Source organism: Populus trichocarpa, chromosome 4 (genome assembly GCF_000002775.5).
Source record: "Populus trichocarpa isolate Nisqually-1 chromosome 4, P.trichocarpa_v4.1, whole genome shotgun sequence".
NCBI classification, from domain to species: Eukaryota; Viridiplantae; Streptophyta; class Magnoliopsida; order Malpighiales; family Salicaceae; genus Populus; species Populus trichocarpa.
In genome coordinates this window covers 8,448,054-8,472,784 of record NC_037288.2, presented here as the reverse complement: position 1 = coordinate 8,472,784, position 24,731 = coordinate 8,448,054, and the positions used below count along the sequence as shown (strand labels likewise).

The 24,731-nt window shown below is 32.3% G+C and overlaps 3 protein-coding genes across 4 annotated transcripts; all 3 read right to left on the bottom strand.

Annotated features, from left to right (window-relative positions):
- LOC7456833 (uncharacterized) lies at window positions 1-1,063 on the bottom strand. Its single transcript, XM_052452284.1, has 2 exons — window positions 500-1,063; window positions 1-456 (listed from the first exon to the last, which is right to left on the bottom strand). Exons 1-2 carry the CDS (start codon window positions 887-889, stop codon window positions 265-267), a joined length of 582 nt encoding a protein of 193 aa, XP_052308244.1. The 5' UTR covers window positions 890-1,063; the 3' UTR covers window positions 1-264.
- Window positions 1,064-5,105: 4,042 nt separating this feature from the next.
- LOC7477431 (chloroplastic group IIB intron splicing facilitator CRS2-B, chloroplastic) lies at window positions 5,106-8,798 on the bottom strand. 2 transcript variants are annotated; one of them, XM_024598879.2, is made up of 9 exons: window positions 8,661-8,798; window positions 7,803-8,010; window positions 7,635-7,719; window positions 7,454-7,521; window positions 7,238-7,288; window positions 7,060-7,133; window positions 6,136-6,194; window positions 5,958-6,034; window positions 5,106-5,515 (listed from the first exon to the last, which is right to left on the bottom strand). In XM_024598879.2, the coding sequence occupies exons 2-9, from the start codon at window positions 8,004-8,006 to the stop codon at window positions 5,399-5,401; spliced, it is 735 nt and encodes a 244-aa protein (XP_024454647.2). In that variant the 5' UTR covers window positions 8,007-8,010; window positions 8,661-8,798; the 3' UTR covers window positions 5,106-5,398. The 2 variants fall into 2 exon arrangements, with proteins under 2 accessions (XP_024454647.2, XP_002305823.2); XM_002305787.4 differs by having other exon boundaries at window positions 8,597-8,773.
- A 12,502-nt stretch (window positions 8,799-21,300) lies between these two features.
- LOC7477434 (zinc finger protein 6) lies at window positions 21,301-22,620 on the bottom strand. Its single transcript, XM_024599126.2, has one exon. The coding sequence runs from the start codon at window positions 22,079-22,081 to the stop codon at window positions 21,449-21,451; it is 633 nt and encodes a 210-aa protein (XP_024454894.1). The 5' UTR covers window positions 22,082-22,620; the 3' UTR covers window positions 21,301-21,448.
- Window positions 22,621-24,731: the final 2,111 nt, after the last annotated feature.

Below are 24,731 nucleotides of genomic sequence, written 5' to 3'. Positions count from 1 at the left end.
TTTGCAATGCAAATAAGATAGGATTTTATCCCAAGAGAGACAAAAGTTTCTCCAGTAATACTATAATCATATGTGAAGCATGATTACATCCAGAGCTTTACAATCCCCGAGATTTAATCAACAAACAATCAAAGAATAGAACTTACAGAAATAGCAGTAGTAGTGAGAAAATTCTGATAAAATCAAACCGAACTAAACAAAAACCCAGTTAAGAGATCAACAAATTTCAGAATGAATTAAGAAACCACCATAGATGGATCAATATCAAAATTTTCTATATCCCAAAACATTCTTGCCAACACCAACACCAACTCCTCTACCTCCTCTGTTTCCTCTGTTATCACCATTAATAGCATTTGCAGCAGCCAAAGACAATCCTTTTAATTCTTCAACACTTGCATAACTCTTCCTCGCCATTAACAACCCACCATTCCTTTTCTCCTCGACTTCGATAGAAACCCATTATTAGTTTTTGACACATTCTTAGATGGAGGAGTCAGCTCTTGCCGTGGCTTTCTTTCCTCAAAGTAGCAGAGAAATCAGGCACCGATTGAGCCAAGATAGAGGACCCTTTTCTTGAATTCCCCAAATTTCCATGAAACTTCTCTTGTTTCTTTGGTGGAGTTTGTTTAAAATCAGTCTCTTCATATTCTTGTTGCTTTAACATCGTCATTCTTAGTTTTTTCTCTCTTAACTTTGCATACGCTCTGTATCTTGGCCCTCTTTCCATGATATAACTCTCAGTGGTCAGTTTTAAAGGCACCGGTTGATCAGAATCTGCTGAGTTTTGAGAAAGAATTAGAGAGATATGATCAATGGCTTGAAAGAGAGATTGAACACTAGGGTTTTGTTGATGGGATTGGTTCAGATGGCAGTTAGTTTCTGCCATTGTCGATGGTTTCCTCTCTGTTTTTGTTATGTTTCTTTAACTGTTCTGGGTAGCTTCAGGTTTTCGTGTTGCTTAAGAATTTGATATTGCAACGGTCAAAAAATGGAGACAAAGAAACCCTTTTGGTCTTGTTATAATAGTTTACCATTACAACGTTATGGGTAAAAGGTGTTGAATCATCATGGATTCTAGATTGATTCTTTGTGATGGTTTTGATTGGTGTTTTGTGATGGATCAAGAGCCATCCATTTGTGATCATTTGATTTGGGTACAGATTATTTTTGTCCCTTTCTAAGGTGAAAATGAAAGGTTTTCTTTTACTTCTTTTGTGTCCCTTCGTTGATGAAGTAAACGATGTCGTCACCAATGGTAAGACGGCTATTTCAAGGCTTTACATATGGCAGGCAGCCTGCGACAATAAAAGGAAAATAAGAACATGATTGGACTAGTATTTTATTTTTTTATTTTTAAATAGTTAAAGAGAATTTCAAGTATACAACTTCATTTCAAAAATATCATCTCAAATACGCTTGTATCTTCATCCACAAGACATGATACCCAGTTAAACCAACCAAATATGGGTTTTTTTTAAAAAAATTAGCGCAAAAATTTTAAAATTTCAAGGGAATAACGTTTGAAAAAAAAATTGCACTAAAAATCATACTTCTAAAACGCGAAAACTTAATATGTCGCACTTTACAAGCGTGACAATAATTAAAATTTAAATAGATCAAAGAACATATTGAACAAACAACATTGTTTCTCTCACGGAAAAAACCATTGCCGTTCTCACTTCTCTCTTAAAAAACATGTTAAGCACTTAGATTTTTCCCTTAAATCAACTAAAAATCAAATTCATTCTAGTTTCTAAGCATCCTTTAATGTTTTTATGTTGAAAATCCATCGTTCCCTTTACTGCCACTACCGCTTCCTCTGTTGCCCCAACCACTCTTGTACTCCTATAAATAAGATAAACATACTGCATTGCTATTAATTTGTATTTGGTTTGATTGAAATCAAATAATTATTTTTGTTGAATTTAGGGTTTGCTGAATCAATGATAAATTAATTAAAAATACATTTAATTAAAGTTTATTTGATATGGTTGAACATGAAAATAAGTTGAGTTAATTATTTCAATTTAATATTTATTGTGTTTAATTTATGTTAAGTTGCCAAATTATAAATTTTATGTATATTGTTGGAATCGGATAATAATGTAGTTAAATACGCACACATGTTCATGCAATAGAGCATAAATGTGGTTGAATTATGACGAATTACATGTTTTATTGAATTGTTGATAACTTGACGAATTTAGTATTTTCTTAGAATTAAATTAATTTGCTATGAATTTGTTTTTGAATTAATGCAATTGAGCATGAAAAAATATCAATTAATATCATGAATTATGTTTAATTTTTTGTTAAGTTTGCTTTAACGTTAAATTTTGGGAATTTGGTTGAATTTGCTATGAATTTTTCCAATTAGGATTGGGATAATGCAATTTAGTTAAAATTATGTTAAATTGACTAGAATCCGATTTTTTTTTACAAAATGTCTAACAACATATTTATGTTATGTCATTGTGGTGGCAATATTGTTCCTAAAATGAACAGTAGTATCACATACAATGACAGGAGCAGTTTGTTGTTAACTAGTAATTTAGGCATGTCGTATGTAGAAATGAAAGAAATCAGTTGTCATGAACTTGGATGGAATTATAATGATATTGATGTTGAAATAACTTGGAGGTGTCAAATTGGTGAACAACAATATTATCTTGTACTAATTGTGTGTGATGATAGTTTTAAGACAATAATTGATTCTTTCATTTAAAATGGTTTGAACATAATGATATTATATGTGAGTAGTTGACTAGAATATGTGCGTGTCTCAACTTCTACCGGTCTTTCAAATTCAATTAGTAAAGGTAAAAATAATTTATTGTTAGATTATTTGCTGCAAAGTATATATGATATTATGTTTGACAATTCTTTTGTTGATCAACATATATTTGACTATTATAAGCCTAGTGACAATAAAGATGATGTTGATAATGATGTTCATGATGAAATTATTCCTCATGTTCATGAATTTAGAGATGCTTCTAGGTTTAGTTTTGTTGTTTCACATGATTGAGTACTTAGTCATAAATGTATGTCAGGAGAGTCTGAATTGGTGGTTGGTCAACATTTAATAGTAAAAATAAATTGACTAATGTTGTTAAATGGTGGCACATTGCGCACGTGGTTGAGTACTGAGTCAAATGATCGAACTCAACATTTGTTCAATTACAATGTGTGCAAGCACCAAATTATAAGTGGTATTTGCATAAGGGATATCATAAAAGATCATATTCATTTGAGATAGGAAAGTTAAAAGGGCTACACACATGTGTTTCGACCTTTGTCCAAAAAAATCACCATCAACTTGATGCAAATTATATTGCTAGTGCTATATCAACCTTTGTAATGAATAATCTTTCAATGACGGTTGTAAGCATACATGATGAAATAAAATTGTCGGATATGACAGTCCAAGCTATAAGGATTACACTTCATCTCCTACTAGGATGCAAATATTGTGATGTTATTTTTGCAATTATATACATTTATATTGTGTTTTTGAAACTTTGAAAAATGCAATTAAACTGACAATTTTTAATGCAAGGTGGTGTGTTGGACGAGTTTTTGAAAATAATTCAACATATATGTTAGCATTTTATTGGAGCGAGCTTGATAGACAACATACTACCCATGTATTTTTTGAACTATTTGTTAAATAAAATAATTAACTACATCAAATTATTGTTGTTTGATATTTATTTAACTTATAATTTGTAGGTCATTTGAGCGCCTTACTCGGAAGAAAGATTGATCATTTCACCAGCGGGATGGATCTATGGACAATAGTGGTGCTGCTAATATGTTTTAAGATGGTTGAGCTATATTGCCTAGATCAGGTAATGCGACAGTTCGGCTACAGAAAACACATTTCAGTCGATATCAATACAAGTGATGTTTTGCACGCCATTACTTGTAAGGATAAAAATAATGATTACGATTGATTAAGTCGGCATAATGCTTATGTTGGGATGCATAAAGGAATGAGATATTTACAGAGTTGCGTCCTGTGATTACTGACGATGAGTATATGATTTAATACATGAATATAACATGACAAATTATTACTCTGACTTCTGAACAAGTTCCTCCACCTGAATATATGTAGTACGAGCAACATGCCTAGCGGATTCAACATCACGTAAGTAATAAAATCTTTTTATGATTAAATATATTAACCATTGAGTTTTATGTATTTATCTTTTAATTTTAAATTAATATTTTATTAATATTAAGTTGGCTTTTTGCTACGAAAAGGTTGAGAAACTTCGCCGTACTGACGAAGAAAGCGAAATTCACACCATAGTGTTCAGGTGGTTAAATGTTTTCCGCACTAGACTTAAAACCTTAGTGAGAGACTAACTCTTGATGATGTCATGACAGAGGACAATGCCACTCAGGCAAAGCAGGAGTTGGATCCGATCGTGCTACTAATGAGTGTGGATCATTCAATAGACATAGATGAATTATGTTTATATATTTTAAAATTACTTGAATATTGTATTGTTGAATTATTTTATATTCATTTTGCATGTATATATGTTTTTTTTTTTTTTTGCATTCCTAAGGCTACTACAATCCAATCGTTTTATCAAATGTCCAACCGTTTCTCAAAACAGTTGCAAACGGTGACATTTCAATAATGTCGCGGTTCAGAAATGCAACATTTCAATGATGTCGTGGTTGTGAACCGCGATATCAGTTGTCACGGTTCTAAAACACGACATGTATCAAATGTTGCATTTCTAAACCGCAACATTTTCAAACTATGCTATTTCACCAAAACTTTTTTAATCTATAATATTTCAGTATTTAATTATATTTTGGATGCTAATTGCCTAATTTATCCAAGATAGCTTTGCAGAAAACAAGAGTGTAACACTAGATCCAGCCAGATTAGTAGCCTGTCATCAGGTTTCAGCAATCAAGCAAAGATTTATGCAATGACTAGCCTATGACAAGCTCTAATCAATAATAGTGCTAACAACATCTAAAACCTGAAAGACAAATGACATAAAAGCAGAATAACCAGAAAACTTGTAGATCATTTTGGTTTGGTACGACTTGGTGGGACTTTGGCATGCTTGAGCTTAAGATCCGAAAACAATCATCCCATAATATGACTGCATGTATGAAATTGCGTAACAAAATAACATGACAATGAAATTTATCTCTCGGTCATATGACCTCAATTAACATGAGATGCAGACACTGCTGCCAGAAGGAGCCGAGGATGACATCGACAATAAATGGTTAAGCATCCGTACATTAATTACTGCAAGGAAGCTTACAAGAAGCTACATCTTTTGGCTCAAATGTCAGAAGCTCTCAACTTTACTGAGATGGTTTTTGCCTCTCTTTCAGCTATGCCTTTTTCTTGGATTCAAACTTTGTGATACTTGTACTTTTGCCCCAGATTGAATCTAGTAATTTTGTTGGTGAACCCACCAAGTATCAAGGTCCTCATAGCCTCAACCCCTTGTTCCAATGATGCATCAATCTGTCCAGTAGAGATTAACAGTCAAAACGTTGCAGCAGTTTTGAAGAAAATACAAATGCACCCATATAAATATAGAGCAATAGGCACGAAGTCTATACAACAGTTGTTCAATCAGAAGATGTGAGTACTGAACAATTGCGCAGACATAGACAGAGCCATAAAGCATTTGACAATAAATGTAAAATCAATGATATCACTACTGGCAACCTTAAAGCCAGACACACCATACTTACTGGAATAGCTGAAATACATGTATATTACTGATACAAGGATCGAGTCAATATAGTATGTTAAAAAATGATTTTGCACAAGGTGTGAAGCCCGGTGTCTTAAACATGAAAGGAATAGGGAGTGACCAAATGCCTGAACTTTTTAGTATCAAATACCTTTCACCATGAAGCATGAGGAAGAACCTTTGCGCTAGAATCAAACAATGACATACCTGTTCTCGCTCTGTTGGGCTAAACTTCTGAAGGAGAAAAGCTTTCATGTCCATTGTGCCAGGTGGATTTCCAATGCCTGCAAAAAATGGAACTTTTTATGTTCTATAAACAAAGACAAAAATGGCTCTTCAGCACATAAAATGTTCTGAAAAGATGAGCTACGAGAAAACTACTTGCCTATACACAATCGAGGAAATTCTCGACAACCATCCAAATGGTCCATCACACTCTTTACTCTGCAACAAGGGATCACAAATAAATGTTTTTTGTATTTCTTGGTTTAATTCAGAAAAGAGAGTTCTTTAAATTACAAGAGGTGCATTAATATGAGGCCAAAATATTTGATTAATTGATAATGTTCTCCCAGGAATTTCATTTAAGGAGGTTAAACAACATAGATAAATTTAGGAAAAAGACTCCAGAATGGGAACCAATTGCTACTCCAACCCCCATAATACATGCAGATGCAGTGACTATCCATGCATTAGCTATCAACTAATTGATTTGCTCCTATAGAATTACAAAACGAAGGTTTCCTCATCTCTTAAAAGATATATGTAAATACATTATGTTTGATGAACCTCCTATTCATCTCTAAAACAAGCTAACCAAGGAGCAGAAAATCCCTTCTTTATACAGGTATGAAATGTATGCTGCTCATTAAATTCATTTAACCTACACTGGGTTTTAGATGCTTTGTACTTGGTCCAAGGAATAGTTATTTTCTTTCAACTCCTTGAAACAAATTGTAATTCTGTGTTCAGAGGCTGGCAGGCCCCTATTTGGCAGGTGATCAATAGATATGCCTAGTGCAGTAGCTTGAGCTTTAAATTAAGCCAGGAAAAGTGACCCATAAATCTTCTTACAGGAGAATGAGAAAAGTTAACAAGCAAATCATTAGTAAACAACTTTCCTCTTCTGTAAATTTATTACATTATGACTTAGCAAATAAAGATCTCAGTTAATAACGAGTTGTGGTAGAATCAAGATAAGTTAATACTTGGCAAAAAAGAAAGTGGTTTAAGAACTTGTGGGTCAAGGAGGATTAGTGGGATGATAAGTACTGTCAAACAATGCCAACATCATAACAGTAAAACATACCCATTGTGATGGCCATGTCCACCTTTTGGCTGAACCCTCAGAATGCCATTTGGTAAGTTCATCTCATCATAGATCTACATGTTCAAATCCAGGACCATAATGTCAGTATAGAGTAAATTGCGAGTAAATAAAACTAACAAAATTCTTTTAAATGGAAGTGAGGAATAAAAATGCATACCAGTAAAATATGACGAAGAGGTATTTTATAATGAGCAGCAAGTGGTCCAACCTTGAAAACATTGAAAAGAAAAATAGGTTAGTTGAAAAATCAGCTGTCTTCAGGGACAGCAAAGCACATGTTTACATCACATCCAAGTGCCTATCGATAAATTCAGTGAAACATGCAAATCAAAAGTAAAATTTTATGACAACAAAATAGAATCATGGAACTAACTGATTCCCCACTAAAATTCATATATGCCTGTGGTTTTGCCAAGAGAATCGGCACCTCTCCGATGCAACCTGTACTGATCACAGAAAGAATCTGAATAAACCATCACCCATATACAAAGAAAGAAAGTAGAAAATGCATAAACTTGGAGGGAAGTTAGCAGTGAGATTTTTTACTTAACAACCTATTCCAATCAAAGCCTTCGATTGTATTGTGTTCATCAAAACACCTTCCGCTTGGGCAATTCGATCAATCATTTCAAATCCAACCTGACAAAGATAAAGTTGCAAAATCGTTAAATTAATAAAAAAACACTATTGAAGCCATCAAATTCATGTGTGACTTTAATTACATTGTGCCTAGTGCCGTGGTACTTTGTTCCAGGGTTACCCAATCCAACAATTAGCCAGGGCGTATACTCCACTTTAACTCCATTGCCATTATCGGGCAATGAAGCACGTACACAAAGCCTGACCGAAACTAAATTCCTTCGATGAAAACGAGAACTTCTTGGACAGGAAATGCATGTTCTAGGGGTAGAAACTGCATACAACATTGACCTACACATAAAATAAGCAGAACTTAAATACCGGGTATAAACAAACCAAATAGATAATAAATAACCATTCACAAAGAAAGAATAATGCTATCAAATAAAAGAAAAACAAGTTTTATTGCACTAGGGTAGATTTAACTAGAGGTTTCTGCTTCCAAATTCCAAACTTTAAACCTCCTTTCTTCCAACATTTTCACAGCATCAAATAAAAGCTTTAAAGGAAAATTTATTGAAAACCCAACATTGTAATCAACCACGACTACCATTAAGTGCTAATGAGCTCTTTAAATTATTAAGAAACATCTACCGTTAGGCAAGAACCAATGAAAATGGCCACAAATATCATAATAATCACAGAATTTTGTGAGCTAAATAACTATAATTCCAGCAACTTAAACACTAAAAAGGATTGAACTTTTCACAAACTACAGTTCCAAAAAGAAAACCCATATCCATTAACTTCAGAAAAGACACACACATTACAGAGAGAGAGTTGCAACATGGTACGTTAAAAAGAATCAGTGAAAAAGATAAGTCAATCCATATTTGAAACTCAAAAGGTAAGCTTAGTAAAGAAGAAAAGAACAAACCCTTTTAAGTGTATTGATACTTGAATTCAGAGAAAAACTTAGTTGCTTAGAGGAAGAGAGAGACCCAGTAAATTAAAGAGCTTAGCTTTGAAGCATAGACGTCGAGTCTTCGCTGGTTTTAGAAGTTGCAGGGTAGCCTGTAGGCTCGTTGATTGATATTTTTGGATATAGAAACCAGATAATAATCAAGTCGAGGATAAATATGAGGGATTCTGGGCTGTAGCTCTAAATGGGCACCTGTAGTTTAGGGCTTTTAATATATGGGCTCTGAAATGAAGTTTGGGCTCTTTGAAGTAGTGTTTTTTTTACTATGTTTTATTGGTTTATTAGTAGGATACCCGTTTACGAGCTATGCTGCATCATGAATGAAGTTTTTATACATAACAAAAACTTTCCCCGTGGTAAAGAATTGTTTGATAGCATTATATAATATATCAATTTTAATTTTTTTTAATCTAATCTTTTATTTATCTTGGGTTTAAAATTAATTTTATGAAAGTTGCTTTAAAGTAATTTAATTGACTTGGTCGATCCAAAGACAACCAGATTGACTAATGAAAAAAACCTAAGGATAAAATTGACAAAAACAAAACTTCCCGACCCAACTCCTTTTTTTATCTTGGGTATAAAATTAAATTGTGTGAGAGTTGTCTTAATGTGACCTAATACATTTGGTTGGTCCAAAAGCAACCTGATTATCTGTTAAAAAACATCTAAGGATGAAAATAAAAAGAAAAAAAAGGACAAGATTGATTGAAAACAAACCTATGATTCAACTCCTTACTTCGCTTGAGTTTAAAATTAAATCGTGCGAGAGTTGATTTAACGTGACCTGGTTGACTTGGTCAGTCCAAAATAACTCGAAGACTGTTAAAAAATATTACAATGAAGTTGAGAGAAAAAAAAAAAAAAGAGAGAGAATAGGGGGCACCTACTTCACTATTCATAGTGAAGCAAATGTCTTGCACCCCACTTCTTTTAGTATAGGGTAAAACTAGATTTTCTTGCTCGTGCTATGATATGGTTCAGGTCAAACTTCTTTTAATATAAAAAAAAATTTCGAACGATAATAACCTGAGCAAACCCGGGTTAACTTAACTAACACGTGAGCTATGATATCAGGATACCATGTAGAATGGAAAGCAAAAAAAATCATAAAGCTTAAGGGCCAACAACCTAATCTCAAATGATAAATTGAAAACAAAATCAATATTGAAAAAAGAAATGCGAAAGAAAAAAACTCGAGTCAACCTAGGTTCACTCTAATAACCCACCACCTGTGACATGAGATTGGAATAAGAAAATTATTTTTTAAAAAAATTACTTAGAAAAAATGATCGAAGTTAAATAAATAATAAAATATTTTTAAAAAAAAAAAAACTTGAGTCATCGTAGATTAACTTGACTACCCTATGAAAAGAAATAGCATAAACAATCATAAAACTCAAGAATTAATAACCTAATATCAAAGGATGAAATTTTAAAAAATTAAAAACATTGAAAAGAAAGTTAACTTGACTAACTCACGACCCCAGATAACCTTAAATAAAGCAAATAAAAATAGAAAGTTCAAGGCCCAAATATCAAAGGATAAATTTTTTTTAAAAAAAAAGACTGAAGTTAAATCGGATTATTCTTTGAAACTTGCAACTTGGGTCGTGCGACCAAGATGACCCCCCACAAAAGGCAACAACAAAAAAATCTTGAACAAAATTCTTAACCATAAAAAATAAAATAAATAGCAATCAAAATAATAAAGACTACATCTTGTATAAAAAACTAATGAAAGAAAATAGTGAGAGACTAAATTGAAAAAAGAAGGATAAAAAAATGAGCAATTGCAAGAATGAGGACCAAAATTGGATAAAAAAACAAATGCAATAAAATATTGAGGGAAAAATTAAAAGAAAAAAAATTAAGAAATAAATAGAAAAAAGCAATTAAAAAAATTAGGACCATATCTAGACAAAAAAAAAAAGAAATGAAATAAAATGTTGAATGATAAAATTGTAAGAAAAATCAAGAAAAGAATAAATAAAAAATAACAATAAAAAGAATGAATACCATATTTGATATAAAAAAAACTAGACAAAATCAAAATGGAAATGGATAAAATTGAAAAAAAAATAAAAAAATAAAGACAAATAAAAATAAAGAAAAAAAAATGGAAGGACAACCTTGATTTTTGGCTGGTATGGCACGGTTTTCAAGAAGATGAGAGAAAAAAGAGGGGAAGATACAAAAACTCAACCACCACTGAACTACTAAGAACTAAGCAAAACGTGCCACCCTAACAGTGTGCTTTCACTGGACGCTTCAAAAGACATGAGGTTAAGAAATCTTGGTTGCTTTATGACGTCGCATGCGTTGTCCAAAAGCGTATACGGCGTCCACTTGTTGGCGCGTGCACAAAACACACCAACATCTTTCTCTTTTTTATCAATATTTAAATTTATAAAAATATTAACTTGCTCATAATCTAAAAGGAGTATAACCAAAAAACAATGATGAAAAATACTAAAATATCCTTTGACTCCTCCGTTAATTATTTTTTACTTGAAGAACAATGAAGTAATTGAAATATTTTAAGAAAACAAAAATTATGCAAAAACCCTCTTTCATTCTTTTTTTTTTGGTGCATTTCTAGGGTATCTATGTAATTTAACTATATAAAAAAGGTAAACTTACTAAATTATCCCGGTCATTTGCAAAATGACATTTGTGCATCTTGGAAAATACAATTTTAATCTTTTTAGGAAGATATTTTTTTTTGTTGAGAAGGGCAAAGAGGTTGAAACATTGTGTGAATTCATAATGTTTTTCCTTACAATCCATAGCACACCAAAGTGCACAACCCTAAAACATTATGCGAATCGATAATGTTTTTCTTCACAATTCATAGTGCACAACCCTCCTCTTTTAGTTTTATTTTTCAAATTTAGAATTTGTTTTTGAATGAAATTTTATTAAAATTCTTTGAATTTATGGTGTTGATATAAAGATGTATTTTTAAGATTATTTTAAGAACTTCGATTACATAAATATGAGAATGTCCTTAACCGTAAAAAAAATATATCATATATGAATTTGTGAATATTTTTTTTTTCAAGGCATATCTTTTTCACAATAAAAAATAAGCTTATCTTTTTCTAAGGCAATATTTTTTGCCAAGTATATTTGTTTCAATAATTGTTTTTCATTGATAATATATTTCAAGAACTATTAATGAAAAAAGGGAGACTTTTCTGAAAACATGTTAACTTTGGTGATTCATTTGTGATGATCGATGACAAACTATTTGTTTTTTAAATTTTTTTTTAAATTATTTTTTGTTTGTAAAAATATTATATTCATGTGTTTTAGGTATTTTTTTGATGATTTTAATATGCTAATATAAAAAATAAAAAAATCTAAAAAAATATTATTTTGATAAATTTTGAATTAAAAAATATTTATAAAATATATTATGCACTACATTATCTAACACACTATTAATCACTTTAAAATGACCTGTGCCATATTATAAAACACACTTAGTCAGTTCAAATGGAGAAGTTAGAAAAAAAGTTCACTCTATGGAGTACAATGCTAGTTTTTTTTCTAGCGTTGTGCCATGAAGTTATTTTTAAAATTATTTTATTTAATTTCAATGACTATTAAAAAATACTATAAATGATTTAAATGATTTAAATTCTAGAGTGAAAATATATATTTTCAGTTAAAAATTCTCTCTTATTTATGCGTTTTTTTATTTGACAAAGCCATGACTTTTGTTTTTTTTCAACAACATGGTTTTTTGAATAAAAACTTAAAACAATTCATAAAGATTCAAATAATTTAAATTTTGGAAGAAAAATGTATTTTTTTAGTCAAAATCCCTTTTTTTATTTATTTATATTTTAATGAAAAAGTATCAGATTTTTTTATCAGAAGCCTGGTTTTTCATATAAAAACTTATTATGATTTATGAACAAATATTCAATAAATAAGTAAAATCTTAATTATTTTTATGCGATTGTGTAAAAAATGAATAATTAAAAAATTTTACAAAATTAAAAAAAATATACATTTATATTTTATTCTCATAGAATAGTCATGCACATTATTTTTTTCATCGGAATGTGCTCAGCAAATTCTTTTCTTCTCTCTCAACATGGGATGGAAAATAATAATAAAAGCTTATGATTTGAACATAATGTCTAAAAATGATGGACTAAATATGAAAAAAAGGAGGAAAAGTTAAGGAACAAAATTGTATCTTTAGCTGTCTTAAGTACAGAATGATTTTTTATATATATATATATATTTGTGATTGTGGTTTGAAAAAAATAAGTTTTAAAAAAATATGATTAACTGAGGTTAGTTAGATTTAGATACGTGTTTGGTAAAAATTATGGTTGAAGTTTATGTGCAGTAAAAAATATATATAAAATGTTTGGTAGTTGTGTGATTTCGGTTGCTTTTCAAAGTGTTTTTTACTTGAAAATGCATTGAAATAATGTATTTTTATTTTTAAAAAATAATTTTTGATATCAGGTATCAAAATGATATAAAAACACCAAAAAAATATTAATTTGAAGTAAAGAAAAAAATAAAACATTTTAAATTTTTTTAAAAAATGCTTTTAAAACACAAAAACAAACAGTATTTTACGAAACTCAGTTAAAAAAGCATGTAAAAACTGCTTCACAAAAACTATATTTCAAACTTATTTTTTAGTGGGTCCCGTAGTATAAAAATAGTTTTTACAGTTATCAAATACTTTATTATGTTTTTTACATCGCAAACACAAAAACATGCGTAAAACAAACGCAGCCTATAGAAGCTAACACATTTAGTTTTTTTTTTAATTTTTAAATTTAATAGGTAAGAGGAGAATATTAATGCCAGCACTTAACCAGATGATAAGAGACAATCGATTAATTATCACTATTATTATTATTATTTATTTAATTTTGAGTATAAATTTTTATAAATGCCTTTGTCATCCATATAATGGATCCAAATAGCAACCAACGACATATTACCATGTAGTAAAAAAATTACAACATACAAGTGTTTTTACCGCTGCATCTACATCTATATTCAAAAAAGTTTTTTTTTTTTTAATTTAAAAAAGACAGATTATTATTAGGTCATTGTGCATCCTATAATCTTACAAATCCAGATAGATACAGGAACTCAATCATAATACTGTAAATGACTATCTCCATGTGATTCAAAGTTTGCTGAAATTTCCAATAAATTAAAAAAAGAAAGAAAAACGAAGAGAAATTCAAAGAATCACCCAGGGTTCTTACTGGCAGAAATCAACAAGGAGAACTCGGGTCTGTCTCGGCCCTTCTGCTCCAAATTCTTACCGTCCTCCTCCAGCCATAACCTGCTATCCAACCCACTTCTAGTCCTATACATAAAAACAGCACACCCAGATTGTTCCTTAAAGAACCACTGATGCAAATCCCACATCATATCCCACCCAGATTGGTTGAATACGTAGTCTTACCTGAAGAATGCTCACTTCGAGAAGCCAATGAGGGTCTGTCTCAATGGTGCTGATTTTTTCTTCAAACATTTTGTGCTGATTTCTTCATTATCAATATCTCCAAGGACTAGACCCAATTCTGAGTCCACCAAAACAACAACGTAAAACCCTCTGATGGGCTCAGGTCCTGCATCCAAACAAGCAGCAGAAACACCCCAAAAGATTTCAATCTTTGAATTACAAGATTGAAATGTGCTGGTGCCTTTAATTTCTTGAAGCTGGTGGACGGAACCAGCACTGTTTCTTGAAGAAGAGGAAATGCTGTCATCAATATTTATGTTAAGGCCTTCGAATATCAATTTGTTCCACCAAGTGAGGGTGATCAAGAGGTGCTTTTGAGTGGAGAGTTTCACTTTGTATATACAGGAAACTGTATCTTGGATCGAAGGGGTAAAGTTTGGGGAGAGGTAGGCATGGTTTGAAGGGCCTGAGCAATACGAATCAGATACTTTGATGGCATGTTCGCTGTAACAAGTTCCTATACTCCTCATTGATGATAAGTTGAAGATATTTTTCCTTTGTTTTCGTATGGCTTATTATGTCTATAGGGTTGGAACTTGGAGGTAGGCTGGGGTGTTCGAGAGTGGAAGGTACCCTTCCTTGCCGATGATGTAAGAAATTGGAATGTTTAATGTGGTTTCACAAACCTCGTAGCCTGTGGTAATGAAGAGAAGAGGAAGATTGAAGGTGACAAAAGAAGGGTAATCTTCTGTGTTTCCCATGTTAATCCCTACCATATTTGAAGGCAAAGCAACTAAATTAGAAACCAGCCTTTCTGGATACTAAAATATAAAGCATAAATCTCCTTTATAAAACTTGAAAGGGGAGACCAAGAACTTATTTCTCTGATTCTTATGCCAGTTCATTGGTACTAATTATAAGAGAATTAATGAAATATTCATTCTTAAGCTGCTAGAGTTGACTTGGCTTACAATATAGTAAAAATCAAACATATTAAACAAAACCCTTCAATTTCAATACAAAGTAACTTAGTGAGATGCTCTCTAGCGAGACAGCAACAGAGCCAAATTTTGAAGAGGCAGATTTGTTGGCACGTTCCAATAAGAAAATCAAAGTGGATATGGGAAAGCAACAAATGGAAGAAACATCATACAAAGGAGCTGATGGGGAGAGAAGGAGTGCGTTTAGCTATAAATATTATTTAATGGGGTCATCTTATTTGGATAATCTAAAGGAAGGGAGGGGCATATATGGATGAATACAAATCAAAGGATGGGGATGAAGATGACTGCCGGCCGGTATTCAAATTGCTTGCAGAGGAAAAGAGATGAATAAGGGAACCTTGGAAACAGACTTCGATCATCTAGATCATGGGACATAAAGTGGGATACACGTATCTCATGAAAAAAAGGCTTAGAACGATGTTGAGGATCCAAGGAGATTATAGCTTGGTAGATCTGGGAAACAAATTTTTTTTGGCTAAATTCTCATAGTCTGAAGATAAGGAATATGTGCTTTTTGGAGGACTCTGCATGGTCTCTTATCATTATTTGATAGTACAAACATTGCATTCAAACTTTGATCCATATGGAGTGATTATTGAAATCATTATTTGATAGTACAAACATTGCATTCAAACTTTGATCCATATGGAGTGATTATTGAAATCATTATTTGATAGTACAAACATTGCATTCAAACTTTGATCCATATGGAGTGATTATTGAAAAGGTTGTAGTATGGGTCCGATTGCTGGATTTTTCCATATGTGAGCGTGTTTGGGAGTGTGGTTGCGGTTGTTTTTTAAAATATTTTTTACTTGGAAATGCATCAAAATAATATTTTTTTTATTTTTTTAAAATTATTTTTGACATCAACATACATCAAAATGATCTGAAAACACCAAAAAAATATTAATTTGAAGTAAAGAAAAAAAATAAAAAAAATTTCAAATTTTTTCAAAAGCACTTTTAAAATGCAAAAAAAACAAACAGGGCCTTAATCGTGGAATACGATGATAATTTTGTATTATGGAGAATTGGTGATCATATAAGGAAGATTTTAAAAGTGGATCGTACTACATCTTTTAGCACGAGGGGTAACTATACTAGAATTTGTGTGGAGGTGGATCTGACGAGGCCATTGTTAGGTAAATTCAAATTGCGTAGAAAAACTAGACATTATGTATGAAAAGCTTCATTTAATTTGTTTCCATTGTGGCTAATATGATCATAATAAAGAAACATGCCCCTATGCACGTCAAAATCATTAGGAGAGTAGGGAGGAGACAATCACTGAGAATGAGAGCAAAGATGATGATGATATGATACAGGGTATGGAGCAAGAAGGTGGTTGAGACTAGAGGTGGAAGAACAATTTGGGCAATGGATGATGGCTACATGGAGATGACGAAGCAATGTTAAGAAAGCACTAGTCATGACAAGTAATAACAGCCTTAATAAAAATCCCATAAATAATCGAACTATTTCCAAAACAAGTATGATGAGTAAAGAAATTCTAAAATTATAGGATTTAATGTATTAAAGGAGTTGGACATGAGGAATAATGAAGAAGATATGTTTATTATTGATAATAATAACAGAAGAAAATATTCAGATGAGGTGATTGTAAGAAAATATACAAATGATGAGGTAGACTTCAAGAATAGAAATGAGCCTAAAAGAGGCCCAGGTAGTTAATTAGGTAATAAAATGGTTGTGTTACATGGGTCAAAAGGGGTTATTAAGAAGTAAAGGGCTAGCCCAAGGATTAATGAGGTGGGCTTGGGTAGTGATATTCTCTCCTTAGTAAATAATACTAGGGATAACAAAAGTAATGGGAAATTTCATCAACAACATAAAAATAAACAGGTTATGGTTAATGATGAAGATTGATATACAATTATCATGTCCTTATCGATGGTTGATGAGATGCTTATAGGGGAGAGGTCTATTCAAATCCAAATGAGTGAGGTGTTTCAAGAACTAAGACCTCCCGAATCAAGTTATTAGGTAGGAATAAAGGTTACGAAAGATAATTTAATTAAAGATGATGTTGAAGTAGTGCAGGGTGCGAGCGTGACGATAAAGGAGGATAAACGAATGGGCACCTCTATACCAGCTCCAAAATAAATGAGTATGATGATTCTAGTAATTCTTCTACAATTTATTATTATGAATTTTCTATATTAGAATTGTAGAGGGGCATGAAATGATAGATTTTGTTCAATTGTTAATGATTTGAGGAGAGTTGTAAGGTTGATGTAATGACAATCATTAAGCCTAGAGTGAGTGGGGTAGTATTTGATAAAATAGCAGAGAAACTAGGGTTTAATGTAAGTTTTATGGTCGAAGCTTAGGGGAGATCGAGAGGGATTTGGTTGTTATGGAATAAAAATAAAGTGGAGCTAGATATTGTGAAGTCTTCTCTTAATCTTATTCATGTTGTTGTGGATGAGAGGAAAGGGATGGTTAGGTTTTTACAACTGTTTATGTTAATTCAAATGAGGTTTTGAAAAAAGAATGTTTTGAGGAAATTAAACAGATGGCTAGTGAGATTTTTATGCCCTGGTTGTTATTAGGGGACTATAATGAAATTTTATCTATTAAAGAGAAGGTAGAAGGGGTCCTTATTGATGTTAGGCATTGTTCTAGGTTTGAGAGATGGATGCAGGCGTGTGATTTGATTGATTTGGGTTGTAGTAGGTCGAAATTTACTTAGAGAGGTCAAGAAATGAGTGGTTTTGGTAAGGTGTTTGAGAATAAGGGTTTTGGGAATATGTAATGACATATGAAGTTTCAAGATGCTTTTGTTAAGGTTCTGCTTAGAATTAAATCGAATCATCATCCAATATTAGTAATGTTGGGTGGTGATGGTCAAAGTGTTCAAAGGCAGAGCAGACCTTTTATGCTTGAAACTGCGTAGGTGAAACATGAGGAGTTTGGGGATTTTATTCAGAGTAAGTGACAGACTGATACGGGGTTTGTTCCAGCCTTAGATGAAATGACTAAGCAGCTGAAGGATTGGAGTAATATGGTGTTTGGCAACATTTTCATATGTAAGAGGAGGGTGTTGAACAAGTTTGATAGGATTTAGAGAGCTATAATAGGGAGAAATAATATAGTTCTTTAGAATTTAGAGAATAAATTGGTAGGGGAGTATAATAACATTCTTAGACAGAAGAAATTTCATTGGTATTAAAAATCTAGATGCCAATGGATATCCCATGGGGATTGCAATACTAAATATTTTTATACGAAGATGATGATTAGGAGACATAAAAGCACCGAAGGATGAGGATAATATATGGGTGTGAGAGGAGGATAGTTTGAGGAATATGGTGGTGGGATAAAAGGCTATTTAGTAGAGAGGATGAGGGAGCAAAGAAGGATGTTGTATGGGAAGTTTCCTGAGATTTTGCAGGACCAACTTGAGATGTTATCTATTTCAGTCTCTAATGAAGAAATCAAGAAGGCTATATTTGACATGAAGCCTTACAAGGCTGTGGGACCATATGGTTATCAACCATTCTTTTATCATGATCAATAGAGAATGGTAGGGTTAGCAATGTGCAATTTCATTAGAGATATTTCTTAAGGAAGAACTGATGTGGCAGTTATGAATCAATCTTAATTGGTATTAATACCGAAGGTACAGTCCCCTGAATACATGCATTAGTTTTGTCCAATTGGGTTGTGCAATGTAACCTTTAAAATTGTGAGTAAGATTTTGGTTAATAGACTGAAGTCTCTAATGCCTCAGATAATTGATGTTTATCAAAACAGTTTTGTCCCTATGAGACATATTAATGATAATATAATTATTGCTCATGAAATAATGCATTCTATGAGAAAGATGAAGGATAAGAAAGGTTTGATGACTATAAAGGTGGACCAAAGAAACTATGTTGGAAATAGGATTACCTAGAAGGATGGTGGATCTAATAATGGCTTGTATTGAGTCATCTACTTTGAGTGTGTTGTGGAATGGATATCCTTCAGATAGTTTCAAACCTTTCAGGGGAATTAGGCAAGAAGACCCTTTTGTCTCCATATATTTTTATGCTCTACTTGGAGAAATTATCCTAATTAATTCGAAAGGAGGTCGCAGATCACTCTTAGAAACCTTTCGGAATTAATAGAAATGAGATTGATATTTCTCACGTGTGTTTTGCAAATGACATGTTGTTTTTTGCTGAAGCAAGTAAGGAACAAATGGAGAACATAATGGCTTGTCTTAACACTTTCTATAAAGCTTCAGGTCAAAAGGTGAACAGTAGCAAGATGAGGGTTTACTTCTCAAAAAATATGTCAGCAACAATTGTTATACATATAAGCAGAAATAGTGGCTTCCAAAGAATTGACAATCCGGGGAAGTACTTGGGTGTACCTATTATTCACCAACGAATCACTAAGTAGACATACTGCTACTTGATTGAAAAGGTGCAGAAGAAGCTAGCAGGTTGGAAAGCAAACTATCTCTCTCTAGTATAAAGTATTACTCTTTGTAAGCTTGTTCTAGCAATTATTCCTCTCTATACAATGCAATCAACAGTATTACCAAAAGGAATTTCTACGATATAGAAAAGAAATGTATTTAGAGATCAAAGGCATGTAGAGGTAAAGTGTACCTTGTGAACTAGAAGACTGTGTGCAAACCTAAAATTAAAGGTGGGTTAGAGTTAAAAGATATGCATAAGATGAATATGTCTTTTATGATAAAGCTGGCTTAGGGAGTGATGCATGAGAGTGATAGTCTTTGGGTGAAAATATTGAGGGGAAAACATATCAAATCCGAATTATCTGAATTGTTTAGAACCAAATAAAATAGGTTTCAAAAATTACAATTGTTTTTTGTTAATTTTTCTTTTTCGCAAAAAAAATAGCAAACAGAAACAAATTCTCTATTTCTATTTTTAGAAATTTGAAAACATAAGAAAAAGAAAAGTGGGTATAGATTATTGTTTTAAAACTCAATTTTAATTTGAATTTTAATAAACAAAAAAAGGTTATAAGAATACTCTCTTTTTTTCGTTCTAGCAAAACAATTTTAAAGCTGGAAAGAAGTTTAGTGCTGAAATCTTTATTCGCTCCATTTTCAAGAAGATTTCACAACTATATTCTAGTTTTTCTTATATTCTCATCCTTGATTTTCTTTTTCAACAAGAGAGTCTCAAATTTGAACACATTGATTTTTGCGATTATTCTCTTATCTATTGCTCTCACAAGACGGTAACTCTAAGGGAACAGTGAAAATCCATAATTATTTAATTATTTGAAAATGTTAAGCTAAGATTAATTGGTTTGATGAATTCTTGAATTATTATTACTCAGCAATTAAAGGTTAGGAGGTGGTGCGAGGGACCAAATTGAAAACTTTATAAAATGGAGGAACTACACATTACAATCCTGAAATATGAGGTCTTAGCGCATGCCAAATCTCCTGCTCTCCCATGAGAAAATTCAAAACTAGATAGAAATCTTGGTAGGGTGGCATTAATGATGGTTATGATGGTGATAGTGTGATAATGTTATGAAAATTGCTGTAAAAATAACAATAAAGATGGAGTGGTGATGATAATGAGAGATTAATAATAATAACAAAAAAAAAATTGAAACAATTGAATGATATTGTGATTGGGTAAAAGTTTTTATAGTTTTTTAAGGATTAAAAATATTTTTTAATTAATAAACAAATTAAATTTAAAGGTTAATGATAAAATATTTTATGTAAACCAATTTTTTTTATAAAAAACACAAATATAGAAAAATTAAAAAGATATTTTCTATAAACTATTTTCTTTTTTTAAAAAAAAACTCCTAGAATTATACATCAAGTTTCAAGGATCCTACCTTATTTATCATGCCTGAACCACCCCCACCCCCTCCTGCCCTACAATCGTACGTAGTAGATCTGATCCATCCCTTGTTAGTCACCGTTTCAGAAAATTGCTTCTGCTCAACCATCATCCCATGAGCCGTAGCCCCTAGGAGGTTGCTTGCTGAGTAAAAGAGAAGGGGAAAACTAACAATTTCTCCAAAATTTGAGACTTGTCTACACAGATTCATTGTTATATAATATTTTTTTGTTTCATCAAATTAATGTTGAGACTTTATCAATCCCAAATGCCATATACCATGCATGTTTAATAATGGCTACCAATATATGAAAGTGTTAAATTCGCACACACTGCCAGAAGAAATGTGAAGAACTGTAGCAATCAATTCTGAAAGTTGGAAAATGTACAAGGCTTTCTTCTTCTTCTTTTTTCCATATTTTTAAGGATAACACAACACAAATTCATTACAAGAGAGGCTCAAACTAGATGAGTGTCTTGTCCAAGACTGCTACTATAGATGCAAATCCAAACCTAATCCCTTATGATGGTCAACATCTTCTCTAGTGAATCCACTCATCGGAAAAACTTTAGAATGAAGCCCAACCTCACTGCCAACCAAACTCTTTCCGTCCAGACACCTTCCGTGAAAAGAAGCAGGCCCATTAAGATACGGGCCGCCACGCGGCATGCGTCCCGAATAGGACGTGTAAAACCAGGGAGAGGAATGGGCATGTTCTTGCATCGCCGCCGCCATCGGAACCACCGCTGGATCAAGGAGGTGAGGTGGCGGTGGTGAAAACGTTGAGAACATAGAATTTGGTATGGTAACATATGAAGCTGCAGCCAAGCTGCGGGTGGCTTGCATTTGAGCACGTTTCAAAAGCCGTCTTTCTTTCTTGTGAGCGTTTTGGTGACCACCCAAGGCTTGAGAGTTCGCAAACTCACGACAACAGTATTGACACTCATATTTTCTACCTTCGGAAGATTGGAAATTAGTCTCTGATTCCTGTGACCCAGATGGAGATTTACTTGAATCTAAAGGCACTGTAGGGTTGTTGTTCTCCGAAATGTCGAAGCCGAAGAGTTTTAGGGTTGTGTTGTTGCTGGAGATGGTATTAGATTTTGCATGACAACCAAAATCCATGAGAGAAAAAGAGGGTGGCTGCCGACAGAAGAATTTGAAGGATGGAAACCAGTGATCCTAGGTGGGGTGCGTACACATGTGAGTTAGCACTACTTATAAAGGATAAATAAAAGGCTAAAAAACAGTATATATAGTACCACTTTCATGTAATCTGTAGAAAAAGAATTTGATCGAGAAGTTGAGACATGAAAAGAAAGGGAGATCTAGTTGGTTGCGAAAATCGGTAGGACAAGAGGAGGAGAAAGCAAGAGCTATTCAAGAAAATCCCCAGAGCAAGAAGAAAACTAGGACCTAACCCTAAATAGATTATTAATATAGCTTGCCCTGAAGTGCAGCATCAGTCGTATGATCGACAAACGACCATGTACCTGATCCCAATATATAAAAAATGATTAGGGTATTTAATTAACCATGCTAGACTGGATACATACAAATCTAACACCACCTCTTAATGTATGGAAAAAGCATGTGTAAATACTAAGAAAACCATGTTGCTCATGTGTATTTTGCTCATCATACAGAGCAGAATGGATGTATACTTAAATTAGTTTGAATCATCAAAAGTTCAAACACTTCACATCATATAAAGGGGTTAGATTAGAAAAATGAAACCTAACATGATTTGTTGGAGAGAAAGACTTTGTCTTAGAATGGAGGGTTTGATTGTCAAACAGGAAGAAAGGTTCCCCATGTATAATTGATCGAGTGTGAATGATTAAGGGACCACCATGATAAATTATGCAGGCCTTAAATTCTGGATGTTTGCTTGATTGACGTTGAGATCTAAGCTTTGTTTATTCAGAGAAGATCTCCCGTATCTTACTAACTACCATGATTTCTTTCTTTCTTCCTTTTTTGGATTGAAGCTACCATGATTGATTATTGGATATTATTGCATAAATTCAGACTAATCAAGCTTGAAAGAAGCACAAATGCATGTGGACAGCTTGTATAAGACAATTAGAGTGATGAGATCAAGAGTCGGCTTAGCTTCACTCTCCTTTTGTTGACTGCATTTTCCGGGGTTTTGCAGCTATATATGTTACTCAAGGAACTAGGCCTTGTGATCTTACACCAAAAAAGCAAACACCCATTTTGATTTCTTTTCACAAAAATGAGTGTGCAAATAATTTGACTTTAAATTATTTCTTGTTGTTACTCACCACGCCATTTATTCGCTTAAAAGTAATGAGTCTCCCGTCATCTTTTCGATAGATTATAGCAAATATATTCTTCATCTAGTCAAAAACCTTAACGTATGTGTGATACACGCATGTGATCTCTACGTTCTTTATTATCCTTTCACGAGAAATATTGTGCTTCTCCTACCAATAAATGCAAGCTCAGTTGAAGCCGAGATTTAATATATTCTTGTAAATATGACTTCTTAGATGTAGATTTATCATCTTACAAAGATTAATAATAACATTTGAATTTAAAATATTCTAGGATTGGACATATCTTTTTCTTGTGACAGACCACCGTCTCAAGATAAAATTAATAATAACGCTACCTTAGTCTAGTTGGTTATTGGGATCGCTACCGCCATTATCTCTTAGATTCGAAAATTTAATTCAAAGGAGACTAGAAAAATAGTTCGATATGTCGATTTTCAATTTAAAATCTGATAGAGAAAATCCAAAAAGTTTGGATACAAAAACCCTTTTTTTGCGTCCAGTTTTTTATTATTATTAAATGAATGAATTTAATGTACCAAAAAAATTAAATATTGAAAGTAATTTGGGTACCAAAGAGAATTTTTATAATATTTTATTAAATCTTTAAAATTTTGAATAATTGGTTTTGATCCGAGCTCACTCGAATCAAGATGCAAAATATCTAATATAATCGTGATACTAAGGTGAACATATTCGAAAGCAAATTAAATATTATTATGAAGTTTAATTATCAAACAACTTAATGTTGAATGACAAAAACAAAAAACAAAAAACCAATAGAAAGAAATATGAGTCAACCCGGTTAATTAACCTGCAAACTACATGACTATGGAAATCGTGAAATCCTTGAACCATGTTCAATCAATAAACTTAATTTTCAATCAATTTAATTTTAAATGATGAAATCATGAAAAAAAATATCAATTTAGAAAACCTGCCAAAGAAAAAGATAACAATAAAAAGAATAAGAATCAAATTTGATATGAAAGAAATCAATTGAGAATGAAGTTGTAAACAAAATGACCTAGACAACCCAATAGAAAGGAAAGGAAAAAAAAATACAAAGATCAATTTCCAATAAATTAAATGTTAAAGGTTGAAACTAAAATAATTTAATTTCTAAAAAAGGTAAAAACAAAAAATCAATGCCCATTAACATTTGAAACCGGCGACCTTGGTCCTAGACCTGAGATTAACCCCTTAGCAACAGAGAAAAATCATAGTTAACTTGAGTTATTTCATAAACCTCATTATCATAGGCACGAGATCAGGATAACCCGAAAGAAAGGAAAGGAAAAAAAAAGGTAAGAAAACCACTTTCAAATAAATTAAATGTTGAAAGATGAAAGTGAAATAAATAAATTTAAAAGGGGACCACACAAACAAAAATCAACATACGTTAACCTTTGAAACTAATGACTCTAATTATGAACCCGAGACTAATCCCATTGAAGGAAAACCACAAAAAATAA